Source organism: Pyrus communis, chromosome 8 (assembly GCF_041283825.1).
Source record: "Pyrus communis isolate YQ-2024b chromosome 8, ASM4128382v1, whole genome shotgun sequence".
Classification (NCBI taxonomy): Eukaryota; Viridiplantae; Streptophyta; class Magnoliopsida; order Rosales; family Rosaceae; genus Pyrus; species Pyrus communis.
This window is the reverse complement of record NC_142572.1, coordinates 1,278,425-1,294,827: the sequence shown is the minus strand read 5'-3', so window position 1 is coordinate 1,294,827 and position 16,403 is coordinate 1,278,425. Positions and strand designations below refer to the sequence as shown.

The following is a 16,403-nucleotide window of genomic DNA, read 5'->3' as shown; positions in this document are numbered from 1 at the left end:
ATATTTTTTTACCACAAATAAGTTGGACAATGATCTAAATTAATTAGCATTTAATCAAAATTTTAATCAATAATTAATAAAAAAAAATTGTTAATTAAATGATGATTGTGGTATACAAGGAGTCTCATTCTTCCACCTAAGACTATTTAAGTATTTTAATTAATAAAATGATTGAAATTAAATGATGTAGCTTGTCCAACTCATCCGCCACCTAAGATGGTAAAGAAATGTAGTATAAAATTGTGGTAAGAATAACATTTACTCTTTTAATTCGTTTGGAAAAACTTACATACAACAGATAAATTATTACCATATTCTTATCTAATAATGTATTATTATGTGCAATTTTTTTTTCATATAAAAATGTATTATTAAATAAAAATTACACGTGAGAGTAAACGCATTTTATATAGTGCTCTCCAATTTGAGGCATCCCCTTATAAAAATTCGGATCAATCAAAATGAGTTTGCCTGAGACTCAATTTCAAAACGAACATGTGACGCAAACAGGCAGTCAATACCATACTCTCTAATTCTTGGGTACGACCGCTCATGCCAGATCACTGGTTTATATAAATGATATGTGCAAGATAGGTCCTCTTAAATTACCTTAAGTAACTGAAGAAAGTTGAGATTCTACTAAGTACACGCAAGATCTATTATTTCTCCCGATGTGGGATTCACTCCCAACAGTAACATGTACATGCATCCCTTTTCCACAAAAATAAGTGACTGTATTCTTGCAGGATTTTTCTTAGATTTTGAATATGATCCCCTTGTGCATAAGTGTTTTTTTTGTATTTACACACATGCATAGATGCATAAAATACCTACACACATACATACAGGGTTATGCGAGAACCTTTAGTTTTGAAACTGTGGCGGTATCTTGTATTTCAGGAACTGTGTTCGTCCTTACTGTTTCTTCCCGTACCGTACAACAGCTGTAACAATACTATTTTTTTTCTTTCCTGGTCAGGACAATGCAAGTTGGGAAATATCAGTTTGATAAATGATGTTTTGAAGGCAGTTGATGCTTCTGGCTGCAAGATTGATCAGGTGAATATCGTGCTTGTCAATAAGTTTCTTCAGAATGTTTATACTTACTTTTTTTTATAGAAGCACTGACGATCAGATGCTACGCGTGCATATTTAGAAGAATGACGAGTCGGAATCGGTCATGGTCACATTTTTGCTAGCATGGGGGAAATATCAAACCCTGCTTTGCTGCTAACAAACCCTACCGCTTTCCCTCAGGTACGCGGGCTGGCGTAAACAATGTCAATAGATATGCCGAGTTGCGACGAAAAATCTAAATAAGCAATGAAATCTTCAATGTCTATAAAATGTTCAGTGGAAGCTTTTCACCTCTTCTGTTTCAGCTTTGACCTTTCCAAATCACTCTCAGTTTCCTTCCTGCATTCTACAGGGACTATTTTTCACTCCCTGAGAAGAAGACATGCTTTTTCAAATGCTACGCTGGATGCCATGGCAAGGTTCTGTTGCTGATTCGGCTACAAGAAACCCGATACCGAATAGCTCTCACTTCTTTGGTCGCCAACAAATTCCGGAGATGCTCTCAAAGCAGCATATGATTTCGAAAGCTTCAAAATCTTGCAAGAAGGATAAAAGAGTTTGAAATCTGTGAAACACCAGGTATATTCCATCCTAGTGAGAAAAATAGTGCAATTTGATGGTTGAGGTCAAAGCTTGGCATTGCCATCAACATATTCGAGCTAGTTGCTTGGTGTATAAAAACCCGGGGTTCGACTGGTTTTGGCTGACCCTTTGTACAGCGAAAGAATTGAATTAGGTTTATCACATAACGTTTGACGCGTGTAATCAGATACAAATAGTTTACGACACAATTGATCTCAAAAGGATTAATTTGAGATCTCATCGACGGGATACAAATAGATTCTGTCGGACCATGCATTTCTTACTGATGGATCAACGTCCGAAATGCATTTCCAAATTGCACTGTTACACTTGAAGCCACTTCCGAAGGCTATTTGCCACACTCGGTTTCCTTTCTTCATCCTTCCTTTTGCCTCCAAGTAGCAGAGTTCATACCAAACTGAAGACGATGAAGTATTGCCAAATCTATGTAATGTCATCCTTGAAGCTTCTCCATCTTCCTTGTCCAGCTTCAGACTATCTACTATGCCGTCGACGACTGCCCTTCCGCCAGCATGGATGCAGAAATGCTGGAGAGCCTTCTTGAAATTCGGCACATAAGTTCCCTTCTGGCGCGGTGAAAATAACAGTTTCCTGCGGATTACTGACCATACATATCGTAGCTGCTCGGAATATGGCAGCACGAGTGGCCCCAACTTGGATATGTTAATTCTTAAAGCTTTGGTGGCGACAGGTACAAGTGCCCTTGACAGTGAAACCCCTACAACACCATCTTCATCTGGTTGCTGGAAGACAGATTGGTATGCTTCATCATCCGAACCGATGTGTGTTCGGACAAGATGCTGGAGCTCGTACTTTGCTATTTTCTTGTCCTGCTTCCTACTGGACAATAGGATAGCAGCTCCTCCCATCCGAAACAAAAGGTTGGGAATAAGCATGGACTTTCTTCTACCTATATAACCATTGGGAGTTATAGCTTCCATGCTGAGAACTAAAGCCAATGAGTTCTTGTGGACTAGTAGAAGATCTTTAGCCAAACTTATCGACAACAGTCCAGCACTGCAACCCATTCCGCTGAGGCTGATGCTCTTTATGTTGCTACGGAATCCAAACTTGTTTATGACCATAGATGTAATGGACGGAGTTGGGCAGAAAAGGCTACAGTTTGAGACAAGGATGTCAATGCTTGTTGGATTTATTTTGTGCTTGGAAAGAAGGTCTTCGACTACAGAGAAGAGAACTGTTTCGGTTTCTTTTCTAGTAGCGTTTAAAGAAGAATGTGGAGGGAACTCATGGATTGTAATAGGCATGCAACTCTCCTCTCCGATTCCCGATCTTTCCATTACCTTGATTTGGAAATTTCGGCTTTCTTCGTCGAAGAGGTTTGAAATTTCAAGGTGTTCAATGTAGCTCTCCTTTGCGATTCGCAAGCTATTGGGAGGCATATAGCAAGTGAAGTCGACAAGGTATATACTCTTGGATTTGAATTTGAAACTGAGAACCGCAATGATAAGGACAGTCGCGGTTAAGAAATGTGCGATGGAGATTGGAGATTCTGTAATGTATCTAAGCAATACAGTCTCCATCTCAAATTGTTTTGTTTTGATTTGATTTGATATGTTGTTTGCTTATATATTAGTAGGAAAGAAAGTCTGAAATTCTTTCCAACTTACCTAAGATTCATGCAGAGCGCATTTTACTTGTGCTAATTAGCCTTAGGGTACTGACTACATGGGGTTGGATTTAATTGTTGTTTAGGGATTGGATTATTTCGTATACGCTACTTTCAAATTCGGGATTAAGTTGTTGACATGCTCGGCCTTTCGGGTCATCCTGAAGAGGTTTCAAGTTCGAATTCCCTAATCTCCCTCCATCAATAAAAACATAGCACTTGATTGTTTTAGTCCAACCTTAGGACTTATTTTGCCATACAACTATTTGTCTACTAGTACTTCTCTAAACTATATTGGATTTCAAATTCGAATTCTCTGACCTTTGTCGATAAAAACGGAGAGAGACCCCTCATCCCAAGTGTCCATGTTAATCGTCAATCTTTCTTTTGTAGATGTTAGCATCCCATGGGTAAAGTCAATCTCTAGTTTGTTTAGTCATAAAGTTTTCATGTGCACACAATTAGGAATCCTTCTAACTTGACAACAACAATTTTGTGTGAAATCAACTAAATCTCTCCGCAATATTAGCAGTGAAAACAACTTCCTAATTAGGCCTCTTGTCATTTGTATTAAAAACACGCCTAGAAAAATTTCTCATCATAATTTTTATCAAAAAATGTTTGGTGAAGCCATGAACATATAAATGACATGGCATGGACTTGTAACTGGTTGCAATTTTGGCACTCCAAATTGAATATTATTAAGTTTAATATTTTGTTGTATTCGGTATTCTTATTCAAACTGCTGTAATAGCAGTTGTTGTTATATATACAACTTACACACACGCATGCATTTAAACAATTGCATGTAATAAACAAATGTTGTAAAAGGGGGCGTGCTTCCTGCCCATGTTGCAACACATCAGAGCATGTGTTCCTTCTGCTGTAAAGGTGGCGTGCTGTCTGACAAGGAATATGTGCAGTATTCCTTCTGTCCAATCACATGGGCAAGTTCTCTCAACACTCCCCCTCAAGTTTGGAATGAATGTTGATTATTCCTAACTTGCAAAGCAAAGTCGTAAACTGGTATAAGCTCAGTGGCTTTGTGAAGATGTCGGCTGGTTGTTTCATGGTTGAGATGTGAGATGTCTCGATCATTCCACTTTGAACCCTTTCTCGTACAAGGTGGTAGTCAATCTCTATGTGTTTGGTTCTTTCGTGAAAGACCGGATTCGAAGCGATGTGAAGTGCCGCTTGATTATCACAATATAGCTTGACTGGACGTTCATGTTGGATACCCAAGTCTTGTAGAACAGATTTCAACCAAGTGACTTCACAACAAGTTGCTGCCATTGAACGATACTCTGCCTCTGCACTAGAACGTGACACAGTATTTTGTTTCTTGCTTTTAAAGAAGATCAAAGATTCTCCAAGAAATACACAGTATCCGGTGGTAGAACGTCGTGTGTCTCGACATCTGGCCCAATCCGCATCACAAAAAGCATTCAATTGAATTGGACTTCTTGCAGAAAGAAAAATACCTTGCCCTGGTGTGTGCTTAACGTATCGTAAGACTCGCTGGGCTGCCTCCAAGTGTGGAGTTCGAGGCTTCTCCATAAATTGACTAAGAATATGGACGGCATACACCAAATCAGGGCGCGTGATTGTCAGGTAGATTAGTCTCCCAACAAGTCGTCGATAATAGGAAGGATCAGTAATCCATTGTCCTTCGTCCTTTCTGAGTGATAAGTTTTGCTCCATAGGAGAGGTGGCTGGTTTTGCGCCAAGATGACCTGCATCCTCAAGTATTTCAAGGGCATATTTTCGCTGTGAGAGGGTGATCCCCTTGCTAGAGCGAGCAATTTCAATGCCCAAGAAATATCTTAATTGGCCAAGGTCTTTCAACTTGAATTGCTTCATAAGAAAAGACTTGGTATCTTCAATTGCTTGTATGTTATTTCCTGCCAAGATAATATCATCAACATAGACAAGGAGGGCAGTGAATTTACCATCATGGTTTCGGACGAACAATGAATAATCTGCCTTGGATTGTTGATAGCCGGTCTTTCGAAGAGCACAAGAGAGTTTGATAAACCATTGACGAGAGGCTTGCTTAAGCCCATACAAAGATTTATGAAGTTTACAAACTCGTGTCTCCCCCTTTCGTCCGAAACCAGGAGGCAAGGACATGTAGACATCTTCTTCAAGATCACCATGGAGGAAAGCGTTATTAACATCAAGCTGGTGGAGGTGCCATTGTTTGACCGAGGCAACAGCAAGGAGTAGACGAACTGTAGTCAATTTTGCAACCGGAGCAAAGGTCTCTCGATAGTCTAAGCCTTCAATTTGGCTATAACCTTTGGCAACCAAGCGTGCTTTATATCGCTCAATGGATCCATCGGATCGAAATTTGATTTTGTAAACCCATTTACGTCCAACCGGCTTCTTGCCAGGGGGCAATGGTTGCAGAGACCATGTCCTATTCGCAGCAAGGGCTGCCAGTTCTTCTTCCATAGCGAAACGCCAGTGAGGGTCGCGTATAGCCTGTGAGAATGAGCTGGGTTCGATGGCAGCTGAAATGGAAGTGGTGAAAGCACGATGTCGAGCAGATAAACGATCGTATGTGAGGACATCAGACAAAGGGTAAGGAGTACCTGGTACTTTGGTCAACGCCGAGTGAGATGAAGGGACGGACCGAGAAGGGAGGTTGATGTCGATGTGATATTGTTGAAGATAACCAGGTGCATGAGTGGGTCGTTTAAGACGAGGTGGTGAGGTGGAAAGAAAAGGAGTTGAAACCGAAACAGGACTCACCGGCGAAGAAGAGGATGGATCGACGAAATCCTGCTCCAGTAGAATGGACGGATGAATGATGGGATCATCATAGGCAGTATCTTGAGTATGTGGAAACACAAGTGGTGAAACTGCAGCAGAAGATGAAAAAGGGAACACATGTTCATGGAAAATAACATCACGGGAGATAAAGATTTTACCCGTGTGAAGGTTGTAAACTCGATATCCCTTTGTGCCATATGGATACCCAAGAAAAAGACACCGTGTGGCTCTGGCATCAAATTTTGTGGGACGATGGTGGTGGGTGGAAGAAAAACATAAGCAACCAAACACTCGCAAATGTGCATACGCTGGCTGTTTGTGGTGAAGTATTTCATAGGGTGATTTGCTTTGAAGAAGAGGAGTGGGAGTCCGATTTATGAGATAAGTGGCAGTGAGGATTGCATCACCCCAAAATTTCTTAGGAAGATGAGATTGAAAGAGTAAGGCTCTAGCAACATTGAGTAAGTGGCGGTGTTTGCGCTCTGCTACCCCATTTTGTTGGGGAGTAGAGACACAACTTGTTTGATGGAGAATCCCCTTATCTGAAAAAAATTGGGTCATAAAAAATTCTGGATCGTTATCACTACGAAGAACCTTGACTCGTGTGGAAAATTGTGTTTCAACAAGGTGGATGAAAGTGATGAGATAAGATCGTGCATCTAATTTGTGATTCATTAAATAAACCCATGTGCATCTTGAGAAATCATCCACAATAGTTAAGAAATATTGTGCCCCTGTGATGGTGGGAACATGGTAACCTCCCCAAATGTCAACATGAATTAACTCAAAAGGAGCCTTTGTGGTGATAGAACTCAAAGGAAAAGGAGCACGTGTTTGTTTGGCTAATGGACAGATCAAACAATCATCAATGCTACAAAAATTCAAATTTTTAATGCAAGTAGAGAGATGCCGTAAGGTCTTGTTGGAAAGATGGCCAAGGCGTTGATGCCAAAGCTGGGAAGAAGAAGCAACAATTGACGCTGAATTGCACCTGGTTTTCATCACATTATCAAGGTAGTAGAGTCCTTCTCGTTCAGTTCCCGTCCCAATCATCTTCCCCGATCGTTGGCCCTGAAGTAGACACATTTTATCAGTGAAGATGACAAAGCAAGATGAGGTATTAGTAAGTTTGCTGACAGAAATTAAATTCAGTTTAAATGATGGAACACAAAGCACGTTGTGAAGGGTGAGATCATTCGAGAGATGAACTGTGCCAATATGTGTGACATCGGCAAGTGCATGATTGGGTAAGTGCACTTGTCGATTGTATACCGGAACACTTGTGGTCATTAAGCTTAGTGAGCAGACCATGTGGTATGTGGCGCCTGTATCGAAAATCTAGTCATTTCCCTTATTGAGAGCAGAAGCACAAAAAACTCTACCTGACAAGTTATTCATAGTAGAGGTGGTACCGACATGATTAGATGTGGAGTTGGATTGACTCTTATCAAGGAGTGCAAGCAGATTGTGATATTGCTCGGAAGTGAGGTTGTAGGACGAAGAAAATGTTGCTGGAGGCGTTGGCTGGGTATCAACATGATTAGCCTTGGAATTGGAACCCCTGCGATCCTGATAATCTCCCTTATTGTTGTTGTCTTTTGCCTTTTTCAGTTTGCGGCATTGATCAATGGTGTGACCTTTCCAATTACAGTAGTCGCACTTGAGGTGTGCACGACAGGTATCTGAAGTGTGTCCAGTTGCATCACAACGACCACATTTTAGATGGGAATTTCTTGGAGAAAAATTCCTACCAGAGTTTCGCATGTTATCCCGCACGGCGAAAGCTGCAGTATCGGTGACTGAGGACCTTCCAGGAGCATGTATTGAAACTGTTCTTTGCTTCTCATCTTGAATAATAAGTGAGAAAGCTTTGTTGACAACAGGGAGGGGATCCATAAGTAAAAGTTGCCCACGAACCGCAGCGTAGGATTCATTGAGGCCCATGAGAAACTTCATGGTTTTCTGACTTTGCTGAAACTGCATTAATTCTTTTGCAGCTCCACATGTACAGGTTGGGAGAGTGCACATGGCATCACGTTCATCCCAAAAACTTTTCAGTTTGGTATAATATGCACCAATGTTCAAATTTCCTTGAACACTTCCATGTATCTCTTGTTCAATATGGAAGAGATGTACACTGTTTGTGTGAGAGAAACGTTCCTTCAACTCATTCCAAATATCAGCTGCAACATTGTTGTAGATGACACTTGCTCCGATATCTTTCGAGACAGAGTTGAGCAGCCAGGATTTCACGAGGTTGTTGCAACGAGTTCACTGTTGGAATTCCCTTGAGGATGCAGACTCGGGCCTTTTGATGGATCTATTGATGAATCCTTCCTTGTTCTTGGCATTGAGGGCCATGACCATGGCTCGGCTCCAAGTGGAGTAATTTTCGTCATTCAAAGGGTGTGTGACGAGGATCGCTCCAGGCTGATCAGAGTGATGAAGATAAAGAGGATCGCTGGGATCTTCGTATTTGGTGTGTTTGCTGGAAGAGTCAGTTGCCATGTCGGCAGGCAGTGTGCACTGTGCAGTGGCTGTGCTTGGCTGTTCTCTGCGGCTGTGCTTAATGGCTGTGAATGTTCTTCTGCGAGTGTGCAGTTTGCAGTGCACTGGTTGCTGCAGTAACAGATCACAGTATAGCAGCGGAAGAGTGAAGGCAGAGCAGAGCAAAGGATTGCCTATGCTCTGATACCATATTAAGTTTAATATTTTGTTGTATTCGGTATTCTTATTCAAACTGCTGTAATAGCAGTTGTTGTTATATATACAACTTACACACATGCATGCATTTAAACAATTGCATGTAATAAACAAATGTTGTAAAAGGGGGCGTGCTTCCTGCCCATGCTGCAACACATCAGAGCATGTGTTCCTTCTGCTGTAAAGGTGGCGTGCTGTCTGACAAGGAATATGTGCAGTATTCCTTCTGTCCAGTCACATGGGCAAGTTCTCTCAACAAATATTTTATCGAGCTTCAGTCGAATGATTATCAAGAGAGTAAGAACTGAAGAACTTTAAACATGTTACCCAAAAAATACAATGTCCGACGTGCGATGGATGCAATGGACGAAAAGATGAACTTTTCATGAATTGAAAATGTGATGCAACAAAGGCTAAAGCGAGTATATTGGATTTCATTAGGGTAACATGAAGAGTTCTTTTAAGTATAAGCATAGATTATCATTGGTTGCATCTACACTGGATGTCATTATAAGAAACTGACTCTTTGTATTTCATTACTTAATGTGTAAGAATTACAACTCAATATATATACAGTTCTCTAACAAAGCTTAGTACCTAATTACACATAATTAGGTCTCTAATACAGAGATTAGTTACAAAACTGTTACATCTATAAATGACAGCTGTACAAGCTGTTAGCTATGACTACTTATCCCTTTACACCCCCTCAAGCTAATCGGAGGAGAACCCAGAGAAAGCTTGGATTGAAGGAAATGAAATCGTGCCTTGGGTAAGGACTTGGTATGAATATCTGCAACCTGGTGTTCAGTGGGGACATAGAGCACCTTGACCAAACCTGCAAGAACAAGCTCCCGAATGTAATGGTAATCGATCTCCACATGCTTAGTGCGCGCATGAAAGACAGGATTGGAAGCCAAAGAAATTGCAGAAACATTGTCACACCACAGTATAGGGGGATGAGAAAGAGGGAAAGTAATGTCATTGAAAATCTTGCAGATCCATGTAAGTTCTGCAGCAGTAAGTGCAAGAGAGCGATATTCGGCCTCAGTGGAAGAACGGGCAACAGTGGGCTGCTTTTTAGCACTCCAACTGATAAGATTGGAACCGAAGTAGATACAATAGCCAGAAGTAGAGCGACGATAAAAAACACAGCCAGCCCAATCCGCATCAGAGAAAGCGGTGAGCTGCAGAGATCCCTTTTTGAACCAGATGCCTTGATCAATAGTGCCTTTGAGAAACCGAAGAATGCGTTTAACAGCCTGAAAATGAGTGTCACGAGGACAGTGAAGAAACTGACAGACTTGGTTCACAGCAAAGGATAAATCTGGCCGAGTCCAGGTGAGATACTGAAGGGCACCAACGATGGACCGGTACTCCTTTGGATCAGGCAGCAGGGTTCCAATGTGATCTAATTTAGTAGTACCAAGAGGAGTGGCACAAGGCTTGCAGCCTTCCATATTTGTCTTGATAAGAAGATCCATAGCGTATTTGCCCTGAGACATGAAAATACCATCAGAGGATCGATGGACTTCAAGACCAAGAAAATAATGGAGAGGTCCTAAGTCCTTAACAGGAAACAGGGTACTGAGCTGTTGAATAAAAGTTTGACACTGAGAGGCATCGGGACCAGTAACAAGTATGTCATCGACATACACCAAGACCATCACCAGAGAAGGAGCAGAGCGCACAAACAAAGAGCAATCAGACTGAGAATTAACAAAACCAAGAGAAAGCAAGGTGCGACCAAGTTTGTCATACCAGGCCCGAGGAGCTTGTCTTAAGCCATAAAGAGATCTATTTAGCTTGCAGACAAAGGAAGGCTTAGAGGCATCAACAAAACCAGGAGGTTGTTGCATAAACACCTCCTCTTTCAGAGAACCATGAAGAAACGCATTACTAATATCCAACTGATGAAGAAACCAATCATTTTGGACAGCAAGGGTTAATAAAATGCGAATGGTGACTGGTTTGGCAACAGGACTGAAGGTTTCTGTAAAATCAAGACCGGCTTGCTGGTGAAATCCCTTGGCTACAAGGCGAGCCTTGTACCGATCAATCGTGCCATCAGGTTTCCTTTTAATCCGGAACACCCATTTGCAGCCCACAATATTGTGGTGAGGAGAGGAAGGGACTAAGGTCCAAGTGCCTGTATTTGTGAGAGCAGCAAATTCATCGGACATGGCTTGAACCTAATGAGTATGTTTAGAGGCCTGGTGGTAAGTGGTAGGCACAAAGGAATCAAGGTTGAGGGGATGTTTAGTGGCAGAAAGAGCTTTGGGTTTGAAAACTCCTGCTTTAGACCGTGTGATCATAGGATGAGAGTTAGTGGGAATAGAATGCTGAAGAGGGGAAGAAGAATGAGGTGGCAGAGGAAAAGACGGATTAATTGGAGAAGAAGAGGAGGACATATGGGAGGGTGCAGCAGCAACTGGCTGAGATGAAGAGAGGATAGAAGAGACTGAAGGGTGCTGAAGAGTAGAAGGAGAGACAGAAGGATGGGGAATGTTAGGAAAAGGAAGGGTGAAGGAAAGAGATGAATCAGAGGCAGTGGAGGATGGCAGGGATGAGGGAGAAAGCTGCCTGGTATCATGAAAGGGAAAATGGTCTTCATTGAACAGGACATGCCGAGAAATATAAAGGCGCTGAGAGTGGAGATCTAAACAGCGATAACCTTTGTGCTGAAGACTGTAACCCAGAAAGACACAATGCTGGCTCTTGCCTTCCAGTTTCGAGGAAGCATAGGGTTTGAGCCAAGGATAGCAGCTGCAGCCAAAAATCTTTAACTTGGAATAATCGGGAGATTTGCGAAAGAGAAGTTCCCAAGGAGATGTATCCAACCGAGAAATAGGCAGCCGATTAATAAGATACAAAGCAGTGGAAAATGCTTCAACCCAAAATTTGTGTGGAACCCGACAAGAAACCAAAAGAGTTCTTGCAGTCTCAGTAAGGTGTCGATGCTTCCGTTCAACACATCCATTTTGTTCAGGAGTGTGAGGACAGCTATATTGATGAGAGATGCCATTGCTGGAGAGAAATGAATTGAACACAGAACTGGTGAATTCACCCCCTGAATCAGATCTCAAGATTTTGATTTTATTACCAATCAAGTTCTCAACATAGGCCTTGAAGATGACAAAGAGAGAAAAGACCTCAGATTTAGCTTTCATAGGAAACAGCCATGTGTATTTAGTAAAATCATCCACAATCAACAAGTAGAATCTGTAACCAGTAACAGAAAGGACTGGAGACGGACCCCAAACATCACAATGGAGTAACTCTAAACTAGTTGAAGTAGAACTAGTGCTAGGAGAAAAAGACAGCTTATGGTTTTTGCCTATTGCACAATCTGTGCAAAAAAAAGATACAGACTTGTCACCAATGGAGGGAAGACACTGCTTATTTAAAACTTTCCGAAACATAGCAGAGGAAGGATGACCAAGTCTGTGATGCCATGTCTTCAACGAAACTTTAGTGGTAAGAAGAGCAGTATGTGAAGAAGAAGCCGGAGAGAGACCTTGAAGGGGATAGAATCCGTCTGTAGCTGGCCCTCTAAAAAGCGTCCTCCCCGAAGAGCGATCCTTGATTTCAGAACCATCAGAATCAAGGGTCAAAGAACAGTAGTTATCTTTTAAGAATTGATAAGCAGAGAGTAAGTTGAATTTCATCATGGGAACATGAAGAATATTATTCAAGCGGAAAGAGGCATGTGGAGTGGTGACAATAGAGTTACCAGTATGATGGATAGCCATACCTTGACCATCACCAACATACACCTTGTCTTCGCCAGAATAAGGATGTGGAGACCTAATTGCATAAATGTCATTAACAATATGAGACGTAGCACCCGAGTCCATCAACCAAGTGGGAGCAGATTGCTTAGAGGTAGTGTGAGCACACATAGCAGCAAGCTTGGCAGGAGGGATTTTGCCGGCAAAAGAATGATTCATCCGGTCATAGCAATCAAGAGCATCATGATCAAATGAATGACAGATCTGGCAAGAAATGCGACCACTAGAATTGGGACGATTTCCAGAGTTGTTGCCACCAAAATCAGTACGACTGCCAGAATTGGATCTGTATTGACCACGATGTCCACCATAATTGTTGAATTGAGGACGATTGTTGAAGTTCTTAGAGAAATTACCACGATGATTGCGTTGAGAGAAATTTCCACGAGTACCACGATTGTTGTTGTGAAACCTGGATGGCACAGATGACTGGTGAGCAGCAAAAGCTTGGGGAAAAGGATAGAACTGGGATGGTGTAGGAAGGAGAGGAGGTTGAGACTGCGCAGCAAACGCCTGAAACGGCTCAGAAGCAGGGGAAGCCATATTTTTCTTCTTGCGATTCATGAAAACTTCCTTGTTAAGCAACAAGCCATGAAGTTCATCCAGAGTTGTGGTAGAAATCCTGAGCATGAGAGAGTCAATGAACGACTCATACTCATCAGGTAAGCCATTGAGAGTGACAGCAATTAAATCATGATCAGAAACCGGAGCTCCAGCAGCCATTAAGGAGTCAGCAAGACCTTTGATGCGCTGCAGATAATCGGAGATAGAAAGATCGCCTTTGTGAACGGAGTGAAGGCGAGTGCGGAGCTGATGAATGTGAGCTGCAGACACACCACCAAATCGATGCTCAAGATTTAACCAGAGATCGCGAGATGAGGTGACACCAACAGTGAACGGAATAATATCCTCAGAGAGAGTAGAATTCAACCAGATCAGGATATTCTGATCTTTCTCATACCACGTTTCGAAGGCAGGATTTGGAACGCCAGTGCTGCAACCAGATTCATCAAGAGTAAACGGCGGCGGGCAAACCTCCGAGCCATCAATAATACCGGTGAGTTTGTAACGACGAAAAATTGGAGCGAATAGAGCTTTCCAGACAAGATAATTGTCACGCTTGAGCTTCGTAGGAACCATACAGCTGATATTCTGAACAGTTATAGAGGAAATTGAAGAAGAAGAAGAATTAGGGTTCATCCCAGTAAAATTGGGGAAAGAAGCCGCAGGAAGAGGAGTAGCAACAACTTCAGGTTGCACAGGAGAAGAAGTCGAAGACGCCATGATCGAAGATCAAAGAGCAAATCAAAGATCGAGGAAGCAACGATCGAAGAACAAATCGATCGAAAAAAAAATCGCAAGAGAAAGAGGATCGAGAAGCGGTTAGGCAGAGAGGCGGTGATACCATATAAGAAACTGACTCTTTGTATTTCATTACTTAATGTGTAAGAATTACAACTCAATATATATACAGTTCTCTAACAAAGCTTAGTACCTAATTACACATAATTAGGTCTCTAATACAGAGATTAGTTACAAAACTGTTACATCTATAAATGACAGCTGTACAAGCTGTTAGCTATGACTACTTATCCCTTTAGTCATTTGGTTACGTTTGGGACATCATCGTCAATGGGATACGAATGGATGCTGTCCGACCATGCATTTCTTTCTTTCCGATCAATATCCGCAATGCATTTCCAGATTGCATTGTTACACTTGAAGCCACTTCCAAACGCAATTTGCCAAACTCGGTTTCCTGTCTTCACCCTTCCTTTTGCCTCCAAGTAGCATAGCTCATACCACACCGAAGATGATGAAGTGTTGCCAAATCTGTGTAACGTCATCCTTGAAGCTTCTCCATCTTCTTTCTGCAGCTTGAGACTATCTACAATTCCATCAATCACCGCCCTTCCACCGGCATGTATACAGAAATGCTGGAGAGCCTTGTTGAATTTCGGAACGTAAATTGCCTTTTGCTTTGGAAAAAACCAAAGCTTCTTGTGGATCATTGACAATCCATATCGAAGCTGCTCAGAATATGGTAGCACGAGTGGCCCCAACTCCGATAAGTTAATTCTCAGAGCTTTGGTGGCCACATGTACAAGTTCCCGCGACAGTGAGACCCCTACATGTCCTGCTTCATCAGGTTGCTGGAAAACAGATTCGTATGCTTGGTCATCCGAACCAATGTGGGTTCGAACAAGATGCTGGAGCTCGTACTTAGCTATTCCCTCGTCTTGTTTCCTATTTGATAGTAGGATAGCAGCTCCTCCCATTCGGAACAAAATGTTTGGAAGAAGCATTGATTTTCTTTTACCATTATAACCATTGGGAATTACAGCTTCCATGCTGAGAACTAAAGCCAATGAATTCTTGTGAACTTTTAGAAGATCTTTAGCCAAACTTATCGACAAGATTCCCGCACTACAACCCATTCCACCGAGGCTGATGCTCTTTACTTGTTAATGACCATTGATGAAATGGACGGCGTAGGGCAGAAAAGGCTGCAGTTCGATACAAGAATGTCAATGCTTTTCGGATTTATGTTGTGTTTGGAAAGAAGGTCTTCAACAACAGTGAAGAGAACCAGTTCAGTTTCTTTTCTAGTAGCTTCCAATGAAGAATGAGATGGGATCTCATGCACTGTACGTAACAGGCATGCAACTCTACGATCCGATGCCTGATCTTTCCAATACCTTGGCTTGGAAGTTGACACTTTCTTTATCATGAATTCCCGATATTTCAATGTGTTCGATGAATTTCGAAGCTGGAGCCCGCAGGCTCTCAGGAGGCAGGTAGCAGGTGAAATCGACAAGGTATATACTCTTGGATCGTAAAAGAAAATAGAGAACTAGGGCAGTGATCAAGACAGTTGTAGCTAAGAAATGGGTGAGGGAGATTGGAGATAATTCTGTGGTGATAGGTGAGAAAGATGGAAACAATGCGGTCTCCATGTCGACTTGTTAATCGAGGAGTTCGCTTTGTTTTCGCATATAATGCAATTTAAGTACGCAGTGAAGGGTGTCTGAGATTTTACGCGTGCGTTGTTTGTTTCGTTGAAAAAGCTGAGATTTTACGCATGAATGATCATTTTTGTGACGATTAGACCTAAAGATTGTTCGCTTCTTAGTGCCTAATCTGTCTATCTTTCTTCTTTAGATAGTTACATTCTACGGGTAAGGGCAATCTCCACTTGGTTTGATCACAAAGTTTTCTTGATCATACAATTGTGAGGACCTTTTTAACTTGAGAACTCCCAATATACGTGACGTACCAAATATACTTATCATCAATCGACAACATTTGATAGGTTTGAAATTTTGTCACAATAACATTCTGTTATAAAAATGCTTCGGTATTTCTCAACGTTAGAAGTCAATAGACTTGGTGTTCTAGGCTGATAATCATGGGCAAGCCCTCGATTTTTTTTTTGGATTTAGATTTGGGAGTGGAGTGTAAAACCATAACCATGTGTTGAACTACGAAACTTTCAACATGATAGACACCTGATTCAAACGCATTTCCAACTAGTACTAAAGTTACGTATAAAATGATAGAAGCACATATGAACAAAAGTGCTTACGCATTCCCAAATAGGCCTTAAGAGCTAGTTGGTCTTCTTCAAACCTCTTCATTAGAAGTCGCTAACATTGCTGTTAACTCTCCATAACAATTCACGCTTAGCCAACTTGGGGCAAGGTGTTCTATCAAAAAATAAAAAGAACCTGGGGCAAGGTGGGAAATTCACAGTAACAAACTGGCTTGGGTTTGGTTGAAGTGGGCTCAATCTCATGCAGCCTTAAAGGCCCACAACCAGGAAG

At 41.8% G+C, this 16,403-nt stretch overlaps 1 protein-coding gene and 1 pseudogene across 1 annotated transcript; both read right to left on the bottom strand.

Moving 5' to 3' along the window:
• Positions 1 to 1,883: 1,883 nt before the first annotated feature.
• Positions 1,884 to 3,224, bottom strand: LOC137716865 (3-ketoacyl-CoA synthase 7-like). Its single transcript, XM_068456227.1, has one exon. It carries the CDS (start codon positions 3,222 to 3,224, stop codon positions 1,884 to 1,886), a length of 1,341 nt encoding a protein of 446 aa, XP_068312328.1.
• Positions 3,225 to 14,180: 10,956 nt separating this feature from the next.
• Positions 14,181 to 15,536, bottom strand: LOC137716897 (3-ketoacyl-CoA synthase 7 pseudogene; annotated as a pseudogene).
• Between the last annotated feature and the right edge of the window lie 867 nt (positions 15,537 to 16,403).

What these genes read in the sequence shown, in the direction of transcription:
- LOC137716865 (XM_068456227.1), bottom strand. Translation starts at nt 3,224, where the DNA reads ATGGAGACTGTATTGCTTAGATACATTACAGAATCTCCAATCTCCATC.